The sequence below is a fragment of the Oncorhynchus masou genome, chromosome 14 (genome assembly GCF_036934945.1).
Source record: "Oncorhynchus masou masou isolate Uvic2021 chromosome 14, UVic_Omas_1.1, whole genome shotgun sequence".
In the NCBI taxonomy this organism is placed as follows: Eukaryota; Metazoa; Chordata; class Actinopteri; order Salmoniformes; family Salmonidae; genus Oncorhynchus; species Oncorhynchus masou.
In genome coordinates this window covers 25,628,450-25,651,157 of record NC_088225.1, presented here as the reverse complement: position 1 = coordinate 25,651,157, position 22,708 = coordinate 25,628,450, and the positions used below count along the sequence as shown (strand labels likewise).

Genomic DNA, 22,708 nt, shown 5'->3' with positions numbered 1-22,708 from the left:
ACTAATGTGGTTTCTACTGAAAATTGAGATGTACAAACTATGGCATAAGGGATAGACGAGTGGATAAGAGGCAATCCGTCATTTCAATTAAGACATTAATGAGCAAGTTAAGACTTTTGAAATGTACAGGACAGAATTCAGAACATGGGATGTTCTTACAGTATTATCCCTGTACACCAAGTCAGAACTGTAGGATAAATAAAGGGGGTGTATAAGCAGACAATGAAATCTCTTTTGCCCCGCCGTGTATACTAGCATGTGGTGCCGTGCGGTGAAACACCGCTTCCCATTTTTTATCGATGGAAGAAAAGCCTTGGGAAGTGGAGAGGGCGGGGGACCATTGGGTGGCATAAACGTGGCGTGGAAGGATGTGAAAAAGAAAAATGTCTTTATGCAAATCACCTGCGATGACCACTTGGCTATGACCAATCATATCGAGTGGTTCCCATGACTAATTTGACGGTATGCGACCCTGGGCTGGAGACATTCTTCAGGAAAGATGGCTGACAAAAATACTAGGATGGAAGCAAATGTAAGTTATTAAAACGTCATAACGAATCATGCAAAAAATGTACAGTTAAGAGGAATTTGTTAGTTAATGTAGAGACAAAGTTCATTTATGAAAATCGCTATTTAGCAAGCTAGCTGACTAGCTAACTTTAACCAGCTAGCTAACATTATTATCATAGCCACCTAGCTAGAATTCATAACATAAGTTTTGCAGATTTTGTAACATATTGTAAATTTAGCAAATTCATAACATATTCTATGTTTTGCAAATTCGATGCATATAATACAAATTGTTATTCCTAACATATCATACAAAATGGGTGATGGACATCCGCAAATTAATACATACCATACGAAACGTAACATACATTCTAAATTGAGTGTCTTGGATTTACTTGCTTAATAATACAAGTACTGTGTACATTGTAGGGCACTGCCTGCAAACTTCCTCCATCGGCGAGTGTGCAGAGCAGCCCCCAAACAAGACTTGTCTTGAGGCTACCCCACATAGCCTAGCCTTATGGAATACGGGGTCCTCGATTTGCTGTATCAAGATGAAACACTGTTTTACAGCCTGTGTTTGTAATGGCTGCTCAGTGAAATGACCTGTCCAGATTTGTCATAAAAACTTTAATGAGCAAGCCTTCCTTCATGAACTGGCCTCTGTAAAATGGTATAGTATCAGCTTGATCCCCTCTGTCGAAGATGCTTGGACCTTCTTTTTTGATATTTTCAGTGGTATTGTTAACAAACACGCCCCCATAAAGAAAATTAGAATTAAAAACATGTTCAGCCCCTGGTTCGACCGTGATCTTGCAGAATTACTCCACCTCAAGAATTGCATTTGGCGAAAGGCTTGGCACACGCATACTCAGGCTGACTGGCTCTCATTCAGGCAAATGAGAAATAAGTGCACTCAGGCTATCCGGAAGGCCAAAGTTAGTTACTTTACGGAGCAGTTCTCTCTCTGTGGGTCTAACCCCAAGAAGTTCTGGAAAACGTTTAAAGACCTGGAGAATAAACCCTCCTCCTCAAAGCTGCCCATGTCCCTTAATGTTGATGATGTGGTTGTTACTGACAAGAAGCACATGGCTGAGCTCTTTAATCACCACTTCATTAAGTCAGGATTCCTATATGACTCAGCCATGCCTCCTTGCCCGTCCAACATTTCCTCATCTCCCACCCCTTCTTATGCGACTATCCCCGATGCTTCTCCCTCTTTTCCCTGCCCAGCTACAAAGTTTCTCCCTTCAGGTAGTCCCTGAGTCTGAGGTGCTAAAGGAGCTCCTTAAACTTGATCCCAAAAACACATCTGGGTCAGATGGTTTAGACCCTTTCTTCTTAAAGGTTGCTGTCCCTATCATCGCAATGCCTATCTAAACCTTTTTAACCTGTCTCTCCTTTCTGGAGAGGTTCCCATTGCTTGGAAGGCAGCCACAGTTTGTCCTTTATTTAAAGGTGGAGATCAAGCTGATCCTAATTGTTATAGGCCTATTTCTATTTTTCCCTGTTTATCAAAAATGTTGGAAAAACTTGTCAATAATCAACTGACTGCTTTCTTGATGTCTATAGTATTCTCTCGGGTATGCAATCTGGTTTCCGCTCAGGTTATGGATGTGTCACTGCAACCTTAAATGTCCTCAATGATGTCACCATTTGCCCTTGATTTTAAGAAATATTGTGCTGCTATTTTTATTGACTTTGACATGGTAGACCATTCTATTCTTGTGGGCCGGCTAAGGAGTATTGCTGTCTCTGAGAGGTCTTTGTCCTGCTTTGCTAACTACCTCTCTCATGAGTACAGTGTATAAAGTCTGAAAATATGTTGTCTCAGCCACTGCCTGTCACCAAGGGAGTACCCCAAGGCTCAAATATAGGCCCCACGCTCTTCTCAAATTACATCAACCAACATACTTCAGGCAGTAGGAAACTCTCTCATCCATTTATATGCAGATGAGACAGTCTTATACTCAGCTGGCCCCTCCCCAGATGTTGTGTTAAATGCTCTACGACAAAGATGTCTTAGTGTCCAACAAGCTTTCTCTACCCTTAACCTTGTTCTGAACACCTCCAAAACAAAGGTCATGTGGTTTGGTAAGAAGAATGCCCCTCTTCCCACAGGTGTGATTACTACCTCTGAGGGTTTAGAGGTAGTCACCTCATACAAGTACTTGGGAGTATGACTAGACGGTACACTGTCCTTCTCTCAGCACATATCAAAGCTGCAGGCTAAATTTAAATCTAGACTTGGTTTCCTCTATCATAATCACTCCTCTTTCACCCTAGCTGCCAAACTATTCAAATGACCATCCTACCCATGCTAAATTACGGTGACATAATTTATAGATCGGCAGGTAAGGGTGCTCTCGAGCGGCTAGATGTTCTTTACCATTCGGCCATCAGATTTGCCACCCATGCTCCTTATAGGACACATCACTGCACTCTATACTTCTCTGTAAACTGGTCCTCTCTGTATACCCATCGCAATGACCCACTGGTTGATGCTTATTTATAAAGCCCTCTTAGGCCTCACTCCTCCCTATCTGAGATATATACTGCAGCCCTTATTCTCCACATACAACACCCATTCTGCCAGTCACATTCTGTTAAACGTCCCCAAAGCACACACATCCCTGGATCGCTCCTCTTTTCAGTTCCCTGCAGCTAGCGACTGGAAAGAGCTGCAACAAACACTCAAACTTGACAGTTTTATCTCAATCTCTTCATTCAAAGCCTCAATCTTTGACACTCTTACAGACAGTTGCGGATGCTTTGTATGATGTCTTGTTGACTCTACCTTCTTGACCTTTGTGCTGTTGACTGTGCCCAATAATATTTGTACCTTGTTTTTGTGCTGCTATCATGTTGTGTTGCTACCATGTTGTTGTTATGTTGTGTTGTCATGTTTTGCTGCCTTGTTATGTTGTTGTCTTAGGTCTCTCTTTATGTAGTGTTGGGTCTCTCTTGTTGTGATGTGTGTTTTGTCCTATATTTATATTGTATTTATTTATTTAAAAAATTAATCCTAATTATTTTTGTGTCCAGACTACCCTCACTCTCACTGAAGGGGATATATCACACACAGTGAACACACTCAGCATAGAGATCTTCCATGTTGTTATCTATTGGCTGCCTGGGCTCTTACATAATTTAGATATTTTATGTTGGTATTACAGTATCATATGATTTCCCAGAAACAGGTGCAGTTCTCATCAACAGTTATGTAATTTTATTTGTGAAGAAAGGGATGTAGTATTTGCCTCAAGACTGCAGGGTTGCCAGTCCAAGCCTTGATTCTGTCTGTTGTCCTTTGTACAAGATTTTTTGTTGTTGTATTTTTTTAGACTGACCACTGCCTATTCCTCACTATGTACACTTGGGGAGAAGGGTAGATCATTTGGATGCAAACTTATTGAAATGTGTTGTTTGTTCTATTAGTTCTATTTCTATGTATCAGTCACACATGCTTTTCAGTCCTAGTAATTTTTGTTCTTTGCATTTTACACCTTTTTGTTAACCTCGCGATAGTTCACACACAGCTTCAAACCAGTCGGCACACTTCCTGACAGGTAGATAACGAACAGAGTAGTAAAGGATTAGATAGGAGGGTTTAGTTGTTCTTAATGTTTGGTTCTTTAGTCCGTAAACTGTGATTGACTAGACACTCCAGTACAGTAAGTGGCGGCATTCAACGATAACGTTTGTTTGCGGACCGCCATAATATTACAGAAGAAGAAGGTAAACGAACAATTTTGCAAAACGTTTGGATTAGTAGCAAACTACACGATTAGCTGTGTTAAAATTAAAATCGTGTGGAATTGAGGAGTAACTCAATGTGTTGCTCGCTTTTTTAGCTAGCAAGTCGTTGGAAATAGCTTTAGCTATTCAGCTAGGCTAACGTTAGTGAAAGTAAACAAACCAAGAAACCCAGCTACTACTAGCTGATGTGTCATCAAGGCGCTTTGCTGAAATAGACTTATAAGTGAGTTAGCTTGATACTCGGTATTCATATGTGTGTCTCCATGAGAGGGGGCTAAACTATGTGACAGCGACATTTATTTATTTGTAAATGTATCCCTCACTTCTTCTGTGCATGATAGAAACCTAACAATGCAGTGCAACAATGTGACAACTATCCCCAAAGGGCTACTGCAGCTTCGAGACAGTTTGAGTAGCATGATGGACAGCCTGTACTATGACCCCAAGGTAACAGTGCACCCCGTCTCCTCTTCAGCAACACTGTTAAAAGCTCTTGGTCTAACAGTAACAGACATGTATTACTTCTTAATAGGACAATAGGTAATGTGAAGCATGTTCACAACCCTTCTCTCTCTCCTCACTAGGTGGCAGAGCTGATGAACACATCAATGGGGCAGTACCTCAATGGCCACCCATTCTTAGCCCTGGCTGTGTTGGTATTTGGCTCCATGGCCACTGTACCCATTGGGATTTTCCTGACCTTTGCCACTGTTACATTCATTGGTGCCACTGTGGGTTTCGTTTTATTGGAGGGTAAGTCCCTACAATATCTATACATTACCCAGTGTCCACTACTACAGTGCCAATACACTCTTCCCAGCTGTGTAGTATAACAACTAGCCTGAATGCCTGTCTATCAAGGACAATGATGGTGGCTAATACTGAAACCCTTTCTCACTCTCTTGTTTTTCCTCATTATTCCTACCTCCTCCCTCTCCCTCCAGTGTTTCTGCTATCCCTAGGAGGGGTCAGTCTGCTGTGTGTGCTCTCTGCTCTGGCCATCCTCTCCATCCTGGTCTCCTTGGTCCTCGGTGCCTGTTACATTACCTCTTACAATGTGCTCAACTTCTACTACAGCCAGCGGTATCAAAGCACACAGCCTGGAGTAAACACACACACACACACACACAGAGGCCCTTCATTTGAGATTCTCATTTTCTCCCTCTTTCTTTCTCTCTTTCACCCAGTGTCAGTAGGTACCGAGTCACTAGGTTGGAGCCTGTGACAAATATAACAGTCATGGAACGAGATGGGTGTGTTCAACTTAACACATTATTTGGTTGATGAACAAAAACTCCTTTCTAGATATACAGTTGAAGTCGGAGGTTTACATACACTTAAGTTGGAGTCATTAATTAAAACTTATTTTTCAAACACTCCACAAATTTCTCGTTAACAAACTATAGTTTTGGCAAGTCGGTTAGGACATCTACTTTGTGCACGACACAAGTAATTTTCCAACAATTGTTTACAGACAGATTATTTCACTTATAATTCACTGTATCACAATTCCAGTGGATCAGAAGTTTGCATACACTAAATTGACTGTGCCTTTAAACAGCTTGGAAAATTCCAGAAAATTATGTCATGGCTTTAGAAGCTTCTGATAGGCTAGTTGACATCATTTGAGTCAATTGGTGGTGTTCCTGTGGATGTATTTCAAGGCCTACCTTCAAACTCAGTGCCTCTGCTTGACATCATGGGAAAATCAAAAGAAATCAGCCAAGACCTCAGATTTGTTTTTGTAGACTTCCACAAGTCTGGTTCATCCTTGGGAGCAATTTCCAAACGCCTGAAGGTACCACGTTCATCTGTACAAACAATAGTATGCAAGTATTAACACCATGGGACCAGGCAGCTGTCAAACCGCTCAGGATGGAGACGCGTTCTGTCTCCTAGAGATTAATGTATTTTGGTGCGAAAAGTGCAAATCAATCCCAGAACAACAGCAAAAGACCGTGTGAAGATGCTGGAGGAAACGGGTACAAAAGTATCTATATCCACAGTAAAACGAGTCATGTATCGACATAACCTGAAAGGTCGCTCAGCAAGGAAGAAGCCACTGCTCCAAAACCGCCATAAAAAAGCCAGACTACTGTTTGCAACTGCACATGGGGACAAAGATTGTACTTTTTGGAGAAATGTCCTCTGGTCTGATGAAACAAAAATAGAACTGTTTGGCCATAATGACCATCGTTATGTTTGGACGAAAAGGTGGATGCTCGCAAGCTGAAGAACACCATCCCAACTATGATGCACGGGGGTGGCAGCATCATGTTGTGGGGGTGCTTTGCTGCAGAAGTGACTGGTGCACTTCACAAAATAGATGGCGCCATGAGGAAGGAAAATGATGTGGATATATTGAAGCAACATCTCAAGACATCAGTCAGGAAGTTAAAGCTTGGTCGCAAATGGGTCTTCCAAATGGACAATGACCCCAAGCATACTTCCAAAGTTGTGGCAAAATGGCTTAAGAACAACAAAGTCAAGGTATTGAAGTGGCCATCACAAAGCCCTGACCTCAATTCCATAGACAATTTGTGGGTAGAGCTGAAAAAGCATGTGTGAGCAAGGAGGCCTACAAACCTGACTCAGTTACACCAGCTCTGTCAGGAGGAGTAGGCCAAAATTCACCCAACTTATTGTGGGAAGCTTGTGGAAGGCTACCCAAAACGTTTGACCCAGGTTAAACCATTTAAAGGTAATGCTAACAAATATTAATTGAGTGTATGTAACCTTCTGACCAAATGGGAATGTGATGAAATAAATAAAAGCTTAAATAAATCATTCTCTCTACTATTATTCTGACATTTCACATTCTTAAAATAAAGTGGTGATCCTAACTGACCTAAGACAGGGAATTTTTACTAGGATTAAATGTCAGGAATTGTGAAATACTGAGTTTAAAGGTATTTGGCTAAGGTGTACTTTAACTGTATCATACAATGTTGTTTCTCATAAGTTTAAAGTGTCCCTTTAATTTGATCCTCAAGTTGTTTGTTCTCTCCCCTACTTTAAAATCTGTCAGAGAAGAAGATGAAGAAGCCTATGGGAAGCCGGAGGTTTAAGGAGCTGCAGCGTCAGTGATGGAGATGGCCTTCTACAGACACAATCATATACTGATCACTGCACTGCAGTCCTTTCACTGGCAGATAGGTGTTCCTCTCGACTCAAGAACTCGATAGAGTAAAACCTCAGGTTGACTTTTCATTAAAGGCCCAATGCAGCTGTTTATCTCAATATCAAATCATTTCTGGCTAATTAAGTACCTTACTGTGATTTGTTTTAAATGAAAACAAACAAAAATCTCTTCTTAACAAAGAGCATGTTCTCAAGCAATAATTGTTTAGGTCTAAGTGGGGAGGGGAAAAACTGAAACATATCTGTTATTGTCAGAGACATTTGGATCTCTCTTATTAGTCTATAAACGAATTTACCGCCAGGTGATGTCAACAGGCAAGCCACATTTTCAGCCCACCAAAGCAGGCTGACATTTCAGGTGGTCTTTTCAAACAGCTCTTGCACTGAAAGGGCATCATTTTCACAATTGCACAATATTATTCCAACATCATCTGGAAATATTTATAAAACAGAAAAATCTTTGACTGGGCCTTTAACTAGAAAAATTGATTATCCAAACTGCCCAATGGATTCATAACCATTGATACAAGTATTAATATTTCTTTATATGATTCTGGAGGTTGTATAATTTCACCTGACTGAATGTAGGCACATTGATTGTTGATTTATTTTATCGCATTATAGCATTTGTACTAATATCTCTATTTTCTTGATCTTTCTAAGGGTTAAGAGTACAAAGATGTATATTTTATACATAAACATAGTTTAAATTCAAGCTGCTATCGGTTGCTAGTCTGATTGTCAGATGTTACATGCAATGAATGCACCTTGGTTTGTATTGTCCATTTGCAATGGAGAGGATTAAGAACCTGTAATGGTAGAACTGATTTGTTAAACAAAGCCCATTTAGAACATGACAGATGACCAGGTGGCACTGCAAATAATATACCTGTTACTGCTACATTCATATCAAATCAAATGTATTTATACAGCCCTTCGTACATCAGCTGATATCTCAAAGTGCTGTACAGTAACCCAGCCTAAAACCCCAAACAGCAAGCAATGCAGGTGTAGAAGCACGCTGGCTAGGAAAAACTCTCTAGAAAGGCCAAAGCCTGGTTCCTCTAGGTTTCTTCCTAGGTTATGTGGGGTGGCCAGTCCTCTTCTGGTTGTGCCGGGTGGAGATAACAGAACATGGCCAAGATGTTCAAATGTTCATAAATGACCAGCATGGTCAAATAATTAGGCAGAACAGTTGAAACATTGTATTTGGCAATCTGTGTATTCTGGAAACAATGTGTGCAGTATGCTATAATCCATATTGTACATTTGCCAAAGATTTTATTAAATGTGTTCCTGTAGTTTTGATCCACATAGGATTAATAACAGGTCAGTCTTTTAAGTTTAAAATCTGTGGTCCATTTGAAAAGTGGGAGCTAGTTTCTGTTACTAAGATCATGTCAGTTTGTGTGAACCAGAAATGTAAAGTATGCACTAAGAGATGAAAGTGACTGATTTGTATCAGTGTTTTTATATGTATTCAATTTAATGTACCTTTTCTCTGAAGATTAGTGGTGAGATGTTACTTTGATGGAATGTTACAAGTAAATCACTTCAACTGCACTAAATTGATTTGCTCTAGAAAGCCAGTGTCTCAATATTGTAAGACATTTTTCTAATGTACAAAAGTCATTTGAAATGATTGACCCTTCACAGATTTGTAGTTCTGGCCTTGAGCAGTTAAATGTTCTGTATTGTCATGTTTAATGTGGAACCCAGGAATAGTAGCTGCTGCTTTCACAACAGTTAATGGGGATTCTAATAAAATAAAAGTAATTCTAAGTACTTACCACTTTTTTGTTTTTTCACATTAACAAGGTAAAATTGTGCTTTTTCATAAAACGTTTATTGGAGGCGAGGTTGTATCACAGTTATCATGCAACTTAAAACAAAAGAAGCTATAGGAATGACAAATGAAAAAACTATGGGGGTTTACTGAGCTGGGAAAATGGGTCAAATCTCAACATTTAACTCAAAAGCATCTATACCAAAACACCATATCTCACACGCATTCCTCCTGAACACTGTTCTAGAATATAATGTATATTTCAATGGGTCTTTTACCTCTGTGACAAATAACTGCATCTTTATTTAAACAGCTAAACAAACTGACCATGTAAGGTGATTACAGTATTCAATCAAATTAACCTTAGTCTATGACTGCATTGAAAACAAACCAAATAGCCCTGTCGGGAAGCACATTTACTGATACGGACCCCTAAATTACTTACAATCATCCAATGTTGAACAAGCTGAGCCTGGGCCTAAGTAATGCAATAAACTCTTTTTTTTTTTTGGTTGGGGATGTGAAAGGTGATATGTAAGATGGGAACTTCATCTTAGAAAGGCAAGTATGTACATAAATGGAGGACACCAAGATGAAGAATTTATGCTTTCAAATTTGACAACTGCATTGAAGGGAATTTTACCAAAAATGTCAAAAAGGGCAACTGGAAAAAAATATATATTGGGCAAAGGGTTATGTAAACACAAGAACCCAGAAGTGGGCTCTGCAGGATAACTTTTTCAAGAGAGGAGTGCAAACTGGGATATCCAAATGAAAGAGCACCTACAAAACATAAGTAAATGTAGTTGTGAATAATAAATTGGCCAAGGGGGTACAGTCATGTAAAAACAATGTATGAAAAAAATAGCAAGACATAAAATCATCATTACATAATACTCCTTGACACATCGTTTCCATCTTAATCATAAAGACTACATTTTTGTATTTCATTTTGAAGTTTGGCATGGTACTTTGTATTGAGTCAACCCTAATCAATACAATGCATATTGAGCCATCAAAGAGCACACCTCACATGTCAAAAAAAACAAACATGTTTTCTTTCTATTTTGAACAGCAATGAGAAAAGGTAAGGCAATATGCTAAAAATAGATATCTGATGACTGCGTGAAGACCTGGGATGACCTCTCATTCAGTTTGAGCCGTTTGTTGTTTACCAGTTCAAAGTTATTCATGAAGAAGACTAGTGTTTTCCCCCTTGAGTCGCTCTGTCTCTCAGGCATCTTGCTCGGCGGGGTTCCGTGATGTCATCTCCACGCACCCTGAGTCTGCTGGAAGACACGGGGTCTCCGTCTGAACCTCATGCTGGTAGGCTCAGCTTCTTTCCTTTCAGCACTGAGGATTATTGAGATACATGTCAGAGGGTCCAATGATTTAAAAAATATATATATTTCCCTTGCAGTGTGCCGACTCCTGTGTACTATAACATTCAAAGTGTATCTAGATAGATTATAACTCGTTTAGGATATGATGTAGTCCTACAAACTCAAACATCAATTATTTACTAACTATTTGATCAATGTACCAATCAGGCTTCAGGAAGAAGCATAGCACAATTACAGCAGCCATTTTAAATGATATCACTGAAGCCATTGACAAAAAAACAGCACTCTGTCTCACTTTTTATTGATCTAAGGCTTTTGATACAGTTGATCATGCTATACTAAGGCAGAAACTGTCGAGTGTAGGTCTTTCGGAGCATGCAGTTGCATGGTTTGCTAACCATCTGTCTGATAGAACTCAGTGCACTAAATTTGACGGGCTTATGTTTGTTAAATTGTCTGTCTTGAATGGTGTGCCCCAAGGCTCTGTACTTGCTCCACTCTTATTCACTATTCATATAAATGATTTAGACAAAAATGTCCAAAAAGCACAACTTCATTTTTATGCTGATGATACTGTTATTTACTGTTGTGCCTCGTCTTACAAAAGCTTTCCAGAACATGCAAACTGCTTTTTATACTGTTCAACATACCTTGTGTCAATTGAAGCTTATCCTCAATACTGGCAAAATTAAACTAATGGTGTTTTCTAATGCAAGAAATAGACCTCTGAACCTTTCACCTATTACTACCTGTCAGGGTAAGGAGATTGAGGCTGTAACCTCGTAAATATCTTGGAATTTTAATTGATGACAGATTCTTAAAATTGCATATTCAACAACTTACAAAACAATTGAAGCTGAAATTGGGATTTTATTTTAGGAATAAGGCATGTTTTTCTTTTGAAGCCAGAAGGAGGCTCATAACAGCTACATTTATGCCTTTACTAGATTATGGGGATATTTTATATATGAATGCTTCCGCTCAGTGTTTGAGATCAATTGACACTCTTTACCATGGCACTTTGAGATTTATTTTAAACTGCAAAACCCTTACGCACCACTGCACTTTGTATACCAGGGTTGGCTGGCCTTCTCTAGTCACTCGTAGGCTCAGTCACTGGTAGACTTTTATTTATAAAGCCATTTTGGGTTTACTGCCTTTTTATTTGTGCATTTTTATTGTTCAGGAATGTGGTGGGTTGTCTCTTCGTTCGCTGGACTTTATCCTGCTAACTGTTCCAAATGTCCCAACTGAATTTGATAAATGGGCTTTTATGTACTCTGCGCCATCGTCTTGGAACACCTTACAAAGTACTTTTAAACTGGAAGAACTTGTCCCGATTGGTGTTTTTAAATCACTGATGAAGGAGTTTGAGGCCGATTCCCTGACCTGTCAATGTTTTTAATTTGCTGTTTTATACTCTTGTGAATTCAATGGTTTTTACTAGATTACTTGTAGTTTTTCATGTTGTCTGTCTAATTTTTTTGTAATGACTTGATGCTGCCTATCTTGGCCAGGGCGCTCTTGAAAAAGAGATTTTAATCTCAATGAGCCCTTCCTGGTTAAATAAAAAAACTCCAACAAAGCTTACTTACGCATACATAAAAAGCAGATGGTCGATCAACGAATACACAGATGGCAGAACATAAATCAGAGGTGGACATTTAGGTGGACACTCACCTTTGGTAACATAAAGGTAGAAGAAGTCGCAGTAGAGGATGGTCTGCACCATGCCGGCCACAATGGCGATCATGTCGAAGAAACCCTCAAAGTAAAAGCGCCAGATCCAGTTGAAGAGGTACAGGGCCCGGTAGAGACCCAGGAAAAACAGGTAGTGGGTGGTGATGGTCTCCGCCTCGCCCGTCTTACTGATCATGAAGAGCTGGGGCAGGATGGCCACCGACTCCAGGTAGATGGAGAATGTCCACAGGATCTGATAGAAAGACAAACACACAACACTGTATATTAGCCATTAATCTCATCCGCCAGCTCTCTCACAACTGACCATGCGGAATAGGTTAAGTAGACATCAACTAGGGGCTTCTCCTTCATATGTAATGTAAATGTCTCTAACCTCTAGGAAAGAGAAGTCATGGTTGACCAGGCAGGCGAGGCCCCCTACAGGAACCACCAGGAACTCCATTCGGAAGCTGTCATGGTTCCCATCATAGGTGGCCTTGAACTTCATGTAGATCAGGTAGACAGTGGCGTAGGCACAACCAATGTAGATCACCTGCAGAGAAGAGTATAGGGAGAAAATGAATGTATCCCATGTTAAGGGCGGCAGGGTAGCGTAGTGGTTAGAGAGGTTGCAAGCTCAACTCCCTGAGCTGACAAGGTACAAATCTGTTGTTCTGCCCCTGAACAAGCAGTTAACCCACTGTTCCTAGGCCGTCATTGAAAATAAGAATTTGTTCTTAACTGACTTGCCTAGTTAGATAAAGGTCATAAAATGGTGCTGAGAAGAAAATAGTAGCGCAGTCTAGACAGTCTCTCATAAGGACTAGGGCCAGAATAAATCTACAGAGAACTTATCTGAACCCCCAGAGAGATTTGGTGAGGACATTGTCAATTGCTTATGCAGATGACTAAGGGATTCTACCTGGCCCAACTCATAACACTTAATCAATACTATCAGTGGTATGGAGAGAAGGAAAGGAAGGCTCAGCCATCCTCTTACCTTCATGGTGGTGTTGTAGAGGGAAATGAAGGAGGTGAGGAGGTCCAGGTAACGAGTAGTGAAGACCAAAGCAAACAGGATCTGGCTCTTCCCAGAGATACCTGGATGGGACAACCAGTTTAACAACAGTAGGACTGATAATACCTGGGAATGAAATAAGAAATTATTCTAGTTTTGCATCACTTCAAGAACAAGTTCTGGAAGAATGGCAAGTCCTTAACAACTTCTGAAATAGTCTTCCTTTGCAAGCCCCTGCCCAGTCAGAGCTGCAAGTGTGATGGTATCTTAACAGCAGTTGGAAATGTGAGTGAGACAAACCCATGTCTGACTAGAGGGTAAATTAACTATCTGATTGCTGAAACTACATCAAGAAATGCAGCAGCACCTCAAGACCAAGGTGATCACTCTGCAACTAATGCATCTCCGTGTAGGCCTAATCGTAATGTGCACAAGACATCTTATTTATTCTATATATTACAGTGACTGATATTAGAAAACAGCAGATCCTAATGTTTCAAATGCAAATTAATCCGATGCAAACAAGGTTGATGAGAGAAACGTGTGCGAGTGTTTAGAATATAGGATGTTCAGCTAATTTGACACATAAATGTATAAGTGTCGACTACTTTTGAGTGAGAATGCATTGATTCCTTGCCACCTAATTTAATTTCGTGAGACTTACAAGAATGCCACGTCAGAGTCCAGATCTAACAATCAAACGCCGGGCTACATTGAGTGAACTCGCATGCCAGACTGTTGCAGAAAACAAGGTGACACGAGACGGGATGTTTAAACAGAAGTTATTCATAAATACCTCATCTGAAAGCAAGGTACAGTGTCCAAACCTGCATCACTTTATGAGCAATCGATTTTCTTTTAATCGTCGACTATTTTGGCTGTTACACATAGCTAGCTAATTAGATACCGTAGCTAACATGTTTTGCATAGGTGGCAAACCAGATATTCAATGAAGGCTTTGATTAAACAATCCATTTAGCTAGTAGTTAACTTTAAAATCACAGCAATCCAAGTTGCCGCGCTAGAATAGACAGTTAGCAAGTTGACATGCTACTGTGGTGAAGTAGCTAACGTTCAACCAATTCAAGCTCACTAGCTAGCGAACACTCCAGTGCACACATGTTTCTGCATGTTTCATGACGCATTATATATATATATATATATAAAAAACACATACACTGATCAGCACTTAAAATGCCATTCGTTGCTTGTTTGTTCTGTAGCTACCAGCTAAATATATATACTATCCATGTTAGCTAGCTGTCTACAGGGATCTAAACTACAACTAACTAGATGGGTTGGAATATGGGCAGACGGCTAACTAAATACGTGAGTAGACAGCACATAGCCAGTAAGTCATTTGAAGAAATATACATTTTAGTGGCTAATATACTCACCAGCACACGACCTGGTTTTCCATATTTTGAGCAGGAGAATGATGATAGCTGCCAAGTGAGAGAGGTCTCCCGTTAACCTGAAGATGTTCATTGCGAGAGCTGATGACTTCTTTTGACACCGGTGAAAATGACTTAAAGTCTCCTGTTAACTTTTTCCTGGTTTAAACTAGCTTTCTAGCTAACTTATTTAACCGGCTTCACTATCCCTTTTTTGATGCAACGAGTTGGAATATGGCGATAGGGCAAGTCGACGTGGAAGGGGGCGTAGGAAAAACGTAAATTACAAAGCAAATTGGGCTCGGATTGGATACGGCGGTTTGAGTGACACCTGTGCTAAACACGCCCACCAGCATCCATTGGTAAGAATTTCTAGTTGAATAAACGCAATGTGACTGTCATGCCAGGGCCTTGAATTTGAAGAACAGCGAACAGATTGATTCTCACATCTCGCTGATGCTGCAACATTACTACGAGAAGACAGTTTTGACTGACAACTGTGAGAGAATTTGTTTGGGATTACAACACCAAACACATAATGATGAGATACTTGGTAAACAGGATGGGAAACTGAGAGAAGTGAAAACATCCATCTTCCTGTTCTGTCTATTGCACACTTAGTCATGAGATCACAGCGCGCACACACACATATTGTGCCAACATTATGTTTTTATCAGAACGGATTTGTCAGTGTTCTCCTCTATCACGCTAATTAATCTCGACAGCCGGTAAGGACATATCAGCTAAATTAAATGTATCATATCAGCTAAATTAAATGTGATTAAATATCAGATTAAAACGGTTTTGATACCATATTAGCTTCACTTATAACGATTGAGAGTACAACTTTATGATTATACCTGTATCTCTTTTTACTCCAGTCATCATGGGGAACAAGGAAAACTGCCCCCCAGGGTTATCGTTACACCAGCCAGACGATATCATTTGGCGGATAGGGGGTCAGTCAGCCTCTCTTCCCTGTGACATCTTATATGATACCAATAGGAACATTGATATCCTCTGGTTCGTCTTCAAGGAGGACGCTCACCACTCGGTCGATCTGATGACCCAGCACCACAAATACAGCCTGGGGAGAAACAGCCTAAATATCAATTCACTCCAGGCCAATGACAGCGGGGTGTACCACTGTGCTGCCTTGTTTAGAGACGTGGTATGCAGCGGGGCACAGGAGATAGGGCAGGGCACCACGCTGGTGGTGAGAGGTAAGAGCATAGAATTAAATAGAACATGTGTCATTTGAAATTATTACTTATCATTTAATGTATCTCTATGGGTAAGAGTGTTTGGGGTAGCAAGGGGGACTTTTCAGTTCTACTCAAGTTTTGCCTTTACAACCATATGAAAACCAAGTGCCAGTTCTCCTGTGTGCTTTCAGAGAGGGGCATGCAGATGGCCTGGCATGTTTTGCTGTTTGTCCTGTTAGCCTTGTACAGTCTGGCAATACTGATTCTGATCATTCGTAAGAAGGTAAGCTATTGTATTACTCTAGATACATGCATATAATGATCATTATGAATTGGTTGTTTGAGATGTAACAGAGCACAAAATATATTGACCAATCATGCAACCATCATAATCATCTAGTCTACATTGGATTCTAACCTGCTCATTCTACACTAGACTGGGAAAGACATTGCTGTTTGCAGAGACACACAGAAGACTGACATCCAGGTGCAGTCTTCTCTTTTGTACTGCCTCGCTGAAGTTGTTCATGATGTCTTAAAGAATACTTGATACCACCACAATGTGTAATGTGTTCTCAATATTTAGTTTCACCATGTTGTGGAAAGCCCAATGTCTTAAACAAGGAACAGCTCTATTTCTAAGTCCTTGCTATCATTGTTTTGTAAGAGGGGGTATTCCTCAGTAAATTCCTAGTAAAATCCTCAGTCTCACAATGTTGAGACTGTTTACATTGCAGAAAGACAAGGAAATACAACACTTTTTAGTTGTTATTTACCACTGCGATGTAACCAATTTGTTTGCTGTTCATTCTCTTACAGAAGAATAAAGTTCGAGTACAGTTTGGTGCTGTTGTGCAAGAACTGTACGGTAAGAGGAACTTACGAAGTAACAAGAAAAACCCCAACCACAGTGGCCCTGCTCAAAACAAGGTACGGGATGGTCACTGGATGTCATAAGGTGAATTCACCAATTTGTAAGTCGCTCTGGATAAGAGCGTCTGCCAAATGACTTAAATGTAAATGTATGTAAATGTCACATTGCATTTTCCTAATATGGCTTATTGGCTTTCCTAATAAGTATGAGAGAGGCTAGGAAGTGCTTCGATTTTATGTTATGACTCAGTTATATCAACCGGTTTTCAATTGACGAAATAATCACACCTTGTTCTTAAGCAGACTCTTCTCTATCAACACATCTAATCTACACCATGTTGACTCTACAGCTGATAAACTCAACTGAATTGTCTTGCAGGTTGAAAGCCCCCACTCCAACCATCCAGAGGACATTTACCAAAACCAGTGACTCAACAAAAAGGAGAACCACTAATGACAGCTACTTCCCTACACAGACTGATCTTCAGGCGGGAGACTATAAACGATGGACACTGCTGACCTGCAAAACGACTAACCAAAATCTAAAACTGACCCATAGCTTAACCAAAGAGAGTAACCAGACAAAAACAATCTCAATTTGTTAACTTCAAATTAATCAGAAAGAAAAACAGAAGTCCCTCTACTGAATCTGAAGTTCACCTATTTGAATATCCTATTTTTTTTGTCCATGTTTCAGTTTCAAAAGTCAACGTAAATAACACGTGCAAGTTATTTGAATGAAGGCTTATTGTTTTTAAATGGGAACAGTGTAAAAGGACACGTAGGAAACATTCCCCAACAAATGAATGCAAATCATTTGAATGAAAAGTAATAGCATATTTGTTTGCTATTAACTATTTAGACAAAGGCACAACATCACAATGGTTCAGGTCCCATGATAACAGTATGTAGTATACACAATGTCAAAGAAAATATCTGTTTTACATTCAATTTGTTTGGAGAACAAAGTCTGAAAACTAATAAACTATGTGAAAGTAATCTGATGCTACAATATCCCTCAAACTTGGTTAAGTCATACAGTTTCCACTGTAACTAACATAATATTATTGCATAGAGTAATAGCAGACTCAGGTACTGTGCTCCTGCTGCCAGAGTTAAGGTCACTATCATTCCCTTCATCACCACCAGACAAGTTCACCGACAAACATAACAAACACATACAGATGGAGTGTTTTCTTCTGCAGCACCCTCCGGCCATTACACCCCCATGTTCCCTTTAGGAGTGCTGCAGCAACCTATCAAGTCTTAAAAGACAGCCTAGACAGTGACTCATAAATAGCATAAATTGAGTGACTCAGCCGTCGATATACATGGTGTCCACGGTGTGACTGTTGCGTATTGAGAAGGGCTTCCAGGCGAAGACTTGCAGGGCGGCGATACACATGGGCACCACACACACCAGGTAGAACATGGTGGTGTGGAGGGCCTCCAAGTCACTGCAGGGGAGGAGTAGGACATTATTCAGACAGTACAGGATCTGTTACAAGATATAGAGGAGCTACTGGAAATGTGTTGTCATGAATTCAACCAGTGTGTCTGTGTATCAAGACAATTCATAAAAATTACATCTAATAATGCTATGATAGAGATACATTAGAGTAACGTATAATTAACTACCATGTCGTAGAATAAATGCAGTTGCTTTCCATGGGTTTACTGACACAATTAATGTAACATGTCAATGCAGCTCTTTCACCACTAGGGGGCGTAAGCAGTCATCTCAGTGAGCGTAACATTAGAGTTCAAGCTTTAACCCCAGCAAGTTGTCAAACATTACATCTACGGATAACAACGTGTGATATCGGCACCTGAAATGAATCAAATGCTGCTTTAATTCAGCCGGTGACTCGCTGGCAGTGAACCAATCCTAGATCATTCCTACTCCTAGAGCTCCAAAATACACCAGGCCGTAACAGTAAGACTGGTTTGGTCAGGCTAAAGTTAATTTGCATGCTGGCAGAGCAAACATGGATTATAGCTAATAATGCAAAACACAGAACAGGATCTTAAATGGTCATCCTTGATAGTCTAAAGTGCCTTCCTCGCCTCACTTATCTGAAGACAGATCAAATACGAGCAAAATGGATGTCTCCAGGGAATTCACTTTCACCTGTTCAGTACTCACCACAATAATACAATTAGCAAAAAGGAGATAAGGAGTGGACATTTAAGACTATTGAGACACAGCCCGTACCAGGGGTTTGCATCCCTCCCAGCAGCCCTTACCTGGGGTTTGCATCCCTCCCAGCAGCCCTTACCTGGGGTTTGCATCCCTCCCAGCAGCCCTTACCTGGGGTTTGCATCCCTCCCAGCAGCCCTTACCTGGGGTTTGCATCCCTCCCAGCAGCCCTTACCTGGGGTTTGCATCCCTCCCAGCAGCCCCTTTTGCATCCTCCCAGCAGGGTTTGCATCCCTCCCAGCAGCCCTTACCTGGGGTTTGCATCCCTCCCAGCTGGGGTTTGCATCCCTCCCAGCAGCCCTTACCTGGGGTTTGCATCCCCTTACCTGGGGTTTGCATCCCTCCCAGCAGCCCTTACCTGGGGTTTGCATCCCTCCCAGCAGCACTTACCTGGGGTTTGCATCCCTCCCAGCGTCCTTCAGGTTCTCATAGCCAAACTGGTTTAGGATGGAGACCACCAGCATAGGAGCCAGAGACTGGGCTGGTTTAGTGAACAGAGCATTGGTCCCAAACACCATGGAGGAGAGGGGGGAGCTGTAGAGGACAGAGGTAAAGGACACAACAAGGCTTTAAAACTTGATCCACTTACTTTGACATCATAAGGATATAACAATGACAATAATAATCATGGATTGGAATGATTGGATTTATATTTTCCATCAACGGCTCAAAGCGCTTTCAGCCCTACCCTTGCTAGTGTTTATCTCCATCACTGTGTTTACATTCCTGTCTGTGTACTGTACGTGACTTACAGAGATGCACATTGATTGTAAGAACATACAGCCTCTGTTACTTTTGTAATGTTAGGTAGATGCCCTTCCAAGGGAGGCTGTTAGGTACTGTAGCACTGCCAATGAAGCTCAGTGTTAGCCTACCGAACACACCTGAGAGAGTAGTTCTATTTCTGTCTATCTGTAATGGATGGCTGGGTGGGTGGAGGTCACTGTGTGCTGATGTGGCACTACTATAACTGTGCTGTCACACAGCAGACCTGGGTTTACCTGCGCTTGTGTCTCTCAACGTCTGAGTCGATAATGTCAGCCAGAGGCAGATTAAACAGACTGAAGGCTGCCTGGACAAGGACCCTTAATGGCGACAAAGAGAATATATATTTATTTATTTTACAATTAAATAGTGTTTGTATGATAAAGCAAACAGTTGTAAAATGGCACTGTTGTATATCCAACTCATGGAGCAAATCATGTTACTGAATTACATAACTGACATTGATATATGTGGAAATTTACTGTCATTAATGCCAGTGGCTACAATAACATAGAAATAGATGATATAATAACATTACAATGACAATACCATAACATAACTTCTTACATGTTAGCGGTCAGGAAGAATGCCAGGATGTAGTAGTGATGTGGCCCCAGCACCAGCATGACGGCAGCCATGCCAGCCTCCACGTAGAAGGTGAGCAGGATGATCTTGTAGTAGCCTAGGCTGTGGAGCAGGCTCTGACTGCTCAGCACAACCAACTGAGAGAGACACACCACAGAGAGATGACAATAAGATACAGTAAGTAACACTTGGAATAAATCAATGAGGCAATGCTATAAAATAGGTGGTCTAGTGTGTGGTCAGCACTTGGCAACGCACTCAATGCAATACATTGGTGATGCTGAGTGAGGTTAGTGACTCCCTCCACTCAGTATAAAGTGTTTTGAGCTGTGGTATGTTACCTGAGGACAGATGAAGCCAGCTCCATACATGAAGCTCTTGGCCAGTGACGGAAGCACGTTGGGGGGTATCAGATGCTCGGCGAAGATCATAGTGAAGTTATTACAGAATGCCACCATGAAGACCTGGAAAAAGTGCAAAGGATAGGAAATATAAATGTAATGGTCAGCTGTGGTACACACTCACATACACACACATGTCACCATTAACAGAACAAACCACATTCTGTGCCCCCATTCAGTGGCTGTATCCAAGTCTTTTTCTCTGACCTGGAAGAAGTTCATGAGCACAAAGAGCTGGAAGTCCCTATTGGTCAGGATCTGCAAGGTCATAGAGATCACCAAGGAGAAGGAAAGAGTTGATTGGCCAGAACCTTGGTAGTTTGACCTCGGTGCTGACCCTTTGGTGTCAAAGCGGCTCTCGCTGTGTAGGCCTGTGTAGATCATGCAGCCACAAGCCAGAACGGCCACCAGGACAGTGAAGCCCTGGAAGGATGGGAAGTCATCCATGTTCTGGGAGAGGAGGCCGCAGAATAGAACACTGGAGGAACCGATAAGTGACGCCACCTGGGGAGAGGAGGGGGAAGAGGAGACAAATGTGAGAACACTTTACTGACTTCAGACAACAAAATAAATACCATATACAGGCTAAAATGAAACATGTTAAAAAAAAACTACACAAAACACCTCCTTTTCCTACCTGGTTGTATTTGATGAGTCTCAGCCTGCTCTGGTGGTGGCCTGATATCTCTGCAAAGAGGGCGCACTGCGCCAGCAACACAAACGTCAGCATCCCGTCGAACGCACACAACGCCACCATTAGGTGGACGCCGCTCATCCAGTCGCCGGGGGCGTACTCTCGCCATGGAAACCAGGCGAGCAGAAAGGCGATTGCGTAGAAGGGAGCACCATACAGGATGGAGAGACGACGTTGAGAGCAGCACGGTACACGGGAGTTATCCTGCAGGTAGCCGAACAGAGGGTCGTTCACTGCGTTCCACACCATGTACACCACCTGTCAGGATGAAGGGATGACATAATTATTGTCTTGTTTTGCATATAAAGGTGTATCTCAAAGTTGCAAATATTGCACAATTGCCCAAATTACACATGTCAAAGGACTGTATATGCTGTCATGTGTTGTTCATTCCACTTAATGAAGTGTGAGCAAGCTGCATGACCAATAATACCATTGTACATACATTCCTCACTACCATTGAGCATTGACATATCAAGCCAGTTATTCCCATTTTGAATTGACATACTATTACTGGGCAGTGCACTATGTTGGCCTATTATTACACAAGTGCACCATAGTCATAGGGCCCGAAGGCTACAGTTGCTGTTTAACAAATAATAATGTGGTTCGGTTACTGGCCCAACACTCTAACCACTGGGCTCCCTGCCTCTCATAAGCTTACAGTATCTGTTACTGTAGTACAGTACTCACTTGTGACTGATGGAAAGCTCCTTCTGATATCTTGTACTTGTTGAGGAACAGCTTGACATAGTAGAAGCTGAATATGCTGTTCATCATGCCTGCTCCCAGGGTGGTCATGGAGTAAGCCACGGCGGCGGGGTGAGCCCCCAGACTCGCCAGGTGCCTGAGGATGTTCAGGCCGCCAAAGGTGCGAACACCTGCGGCTGGTTTCTCCACGGTCATGCCTGGTGGTGGTTTAATTTCCCCAGGCTACTCACTTTGATCTAATTACCACAGACTTGCAAAGTGAGTCGAGTATCACTTGAGTGAAAGGTGAGTTTATAGAAACGGAGTTCACAGCTATTCATATTCCATGGCAAAAGTGCTGCAGTCGAGCGCAGGATTTCTACTATTTCAGCTTGGTCAGCAAACAGACTTTGCAAATACTAATTAAGATAACCTCACTGATGAATACACAACCACAACTTTGTGTTAATATAAAATAATAACATTATGCTCCTCTCCTCGCTTGCAGCTATCAAACCCGTTTCTGTAAATGCGGAAATGGGCGGGGCAATAATCCATGTGACCGAACCATAACAAACATTGGACAAAAAGGTGCTCTGGTCCCACCTACTTTCTAATTATTGGTCAATGAACTGTCATTAAAAAAGCAGTGTTGCTTTTTACT

The 22,708-nt window shown here is 41.3% G+C and overlaps 4 protein-coding genes across 7 annotated transcripts; 2 read left to right on the top strand and 2 right to left on the bottom strand.

The window, feature by feature from the left end:
* The first annotated feature begins 4,085 nt into the window (after positions 1-4,085).
* Positions 4,086-9,199, top strand: LOC135554630 (lipid droplet assembly factor 1-like). Of its 2 annotated transcripts, XM_064987030.1 has the most exons (6): positions 4,086-4,248; positions 4,611-4,716; positions 4,854-5,022; positions 5,214-5,352; positions 5,457-5,522; positions 7,298-9,199. In XM_064987030.1, the coding sequence occupies exons 2-6, from the start codon at positions 4,621-4,623 to the stop codon at positions 7,335-7,337; spliced, it is 510 nt and encodes a 169-aa protein (XP_064843102.1). In that variant the 5' UTR covers positions 4,086-4,248; positions 4,611-4,620; the 3' UTR covers positions 7,338-9,199. The 2 variants fall into 2 exon arrangements, with proteins under 2 accessions (XP_064843102.1, XP_064843103.1); XM_064987031.1 differs by lacking the exon at positions 5,457-5,522 and having other exon boundaries at positions 5,214-5,374.
* A 35-nt stretch (positions 9,200-9,234) lies between these two features.
* Positions 9,235-14,895, bottom strand: LOC135554629 (ER lumen protein-retaining receptor 2-like). The gene is made up of 5 exons (XM_064987029.1): positions 14,635-14,895; positions 13,220-13,320; positions 12,614-12,772; positions 12,220-12,472; positions 9,235-10,549 (listed from the first exon to the last, which is right to left on the bottom strand). Exons 1-5 carry the CDS (start codon positions 14,723-14,725, stop codon positions 10,515-10,517), a joined length of 639 nt encoding a protein of 212 aa, XP_064843101.1. The 5' UTR covers positions 14,726-14,895; the 3' UTR covers positions 9,235-10,514.
* On the top strand, positions 13,975-17,708 carry si:ch211-139g16.8 (immunoglobulin superfamily member 6). Of its 3 annotated transcripts, none has more exons than XM_064987027.1 (6): positions 13,975-14,049; positions 15,513-15,854; positions 16,028-16,119; positions 16,273-16,323; positions 16,656-16,766; positions 17,089-17,708. In XM_064987027.1, exons 2-6 carry the CDS (start codon positions 15,518-15,520, stop codon positions 17,137-17,139), a joined length of 642 nt encoding a protein of 213 aa, XP_064843099.1. In that variant the 5' UTR covers positions 13,975-14,049; positions 15,513-15,517; the 3' UTR covers positions 17,140-17,708. The 3 variants fall into 3 exon arrangements, with proteins under 3 accessions (XP_064843099.1, XP_064843100.1, XP_064843098.1); XM_064987028.1 differs by lacking the exon at positions 13,975-14,049 and adding an exon at positions 15,121-15,359 and having other exon boundaries at positions 16,656-16,794; XM_064987026.1 differs by lacking the exon at positions 13,975-14,049 and adding an exon at positions 15,165-15,359.
* Positions 17,439-22,594, bottom strand: mfsd13al (major facilitator superfamily domain containing 13a-like). The gene is made up of 8 exons (XM_064987023.1): positions 22,048-22,594; positions 21,298-21,612; positions 20,868-21,164; positions 20,601-20,723; positions 20,242-20,396; positions 19,911-19,994; positions 19,300-19,443; positions 17,439-18,166 (listed from the first exon to the last, which is right to left on the bottom strand). The coding sequence occupies exons 1-8, from the start codon at positions 22,258-22,260 to the stop codon at positions 18,025-18,027; spliced, it is 1,473 nt and encodes a 490-aa protein (XP_064843095.1). The 5' UTR covers positions 22,261-22,594; the 3' UTR covers positions 17,439-18,024.
* Positions 22,595-22,708: the final 114 nt, after the last annotated feature.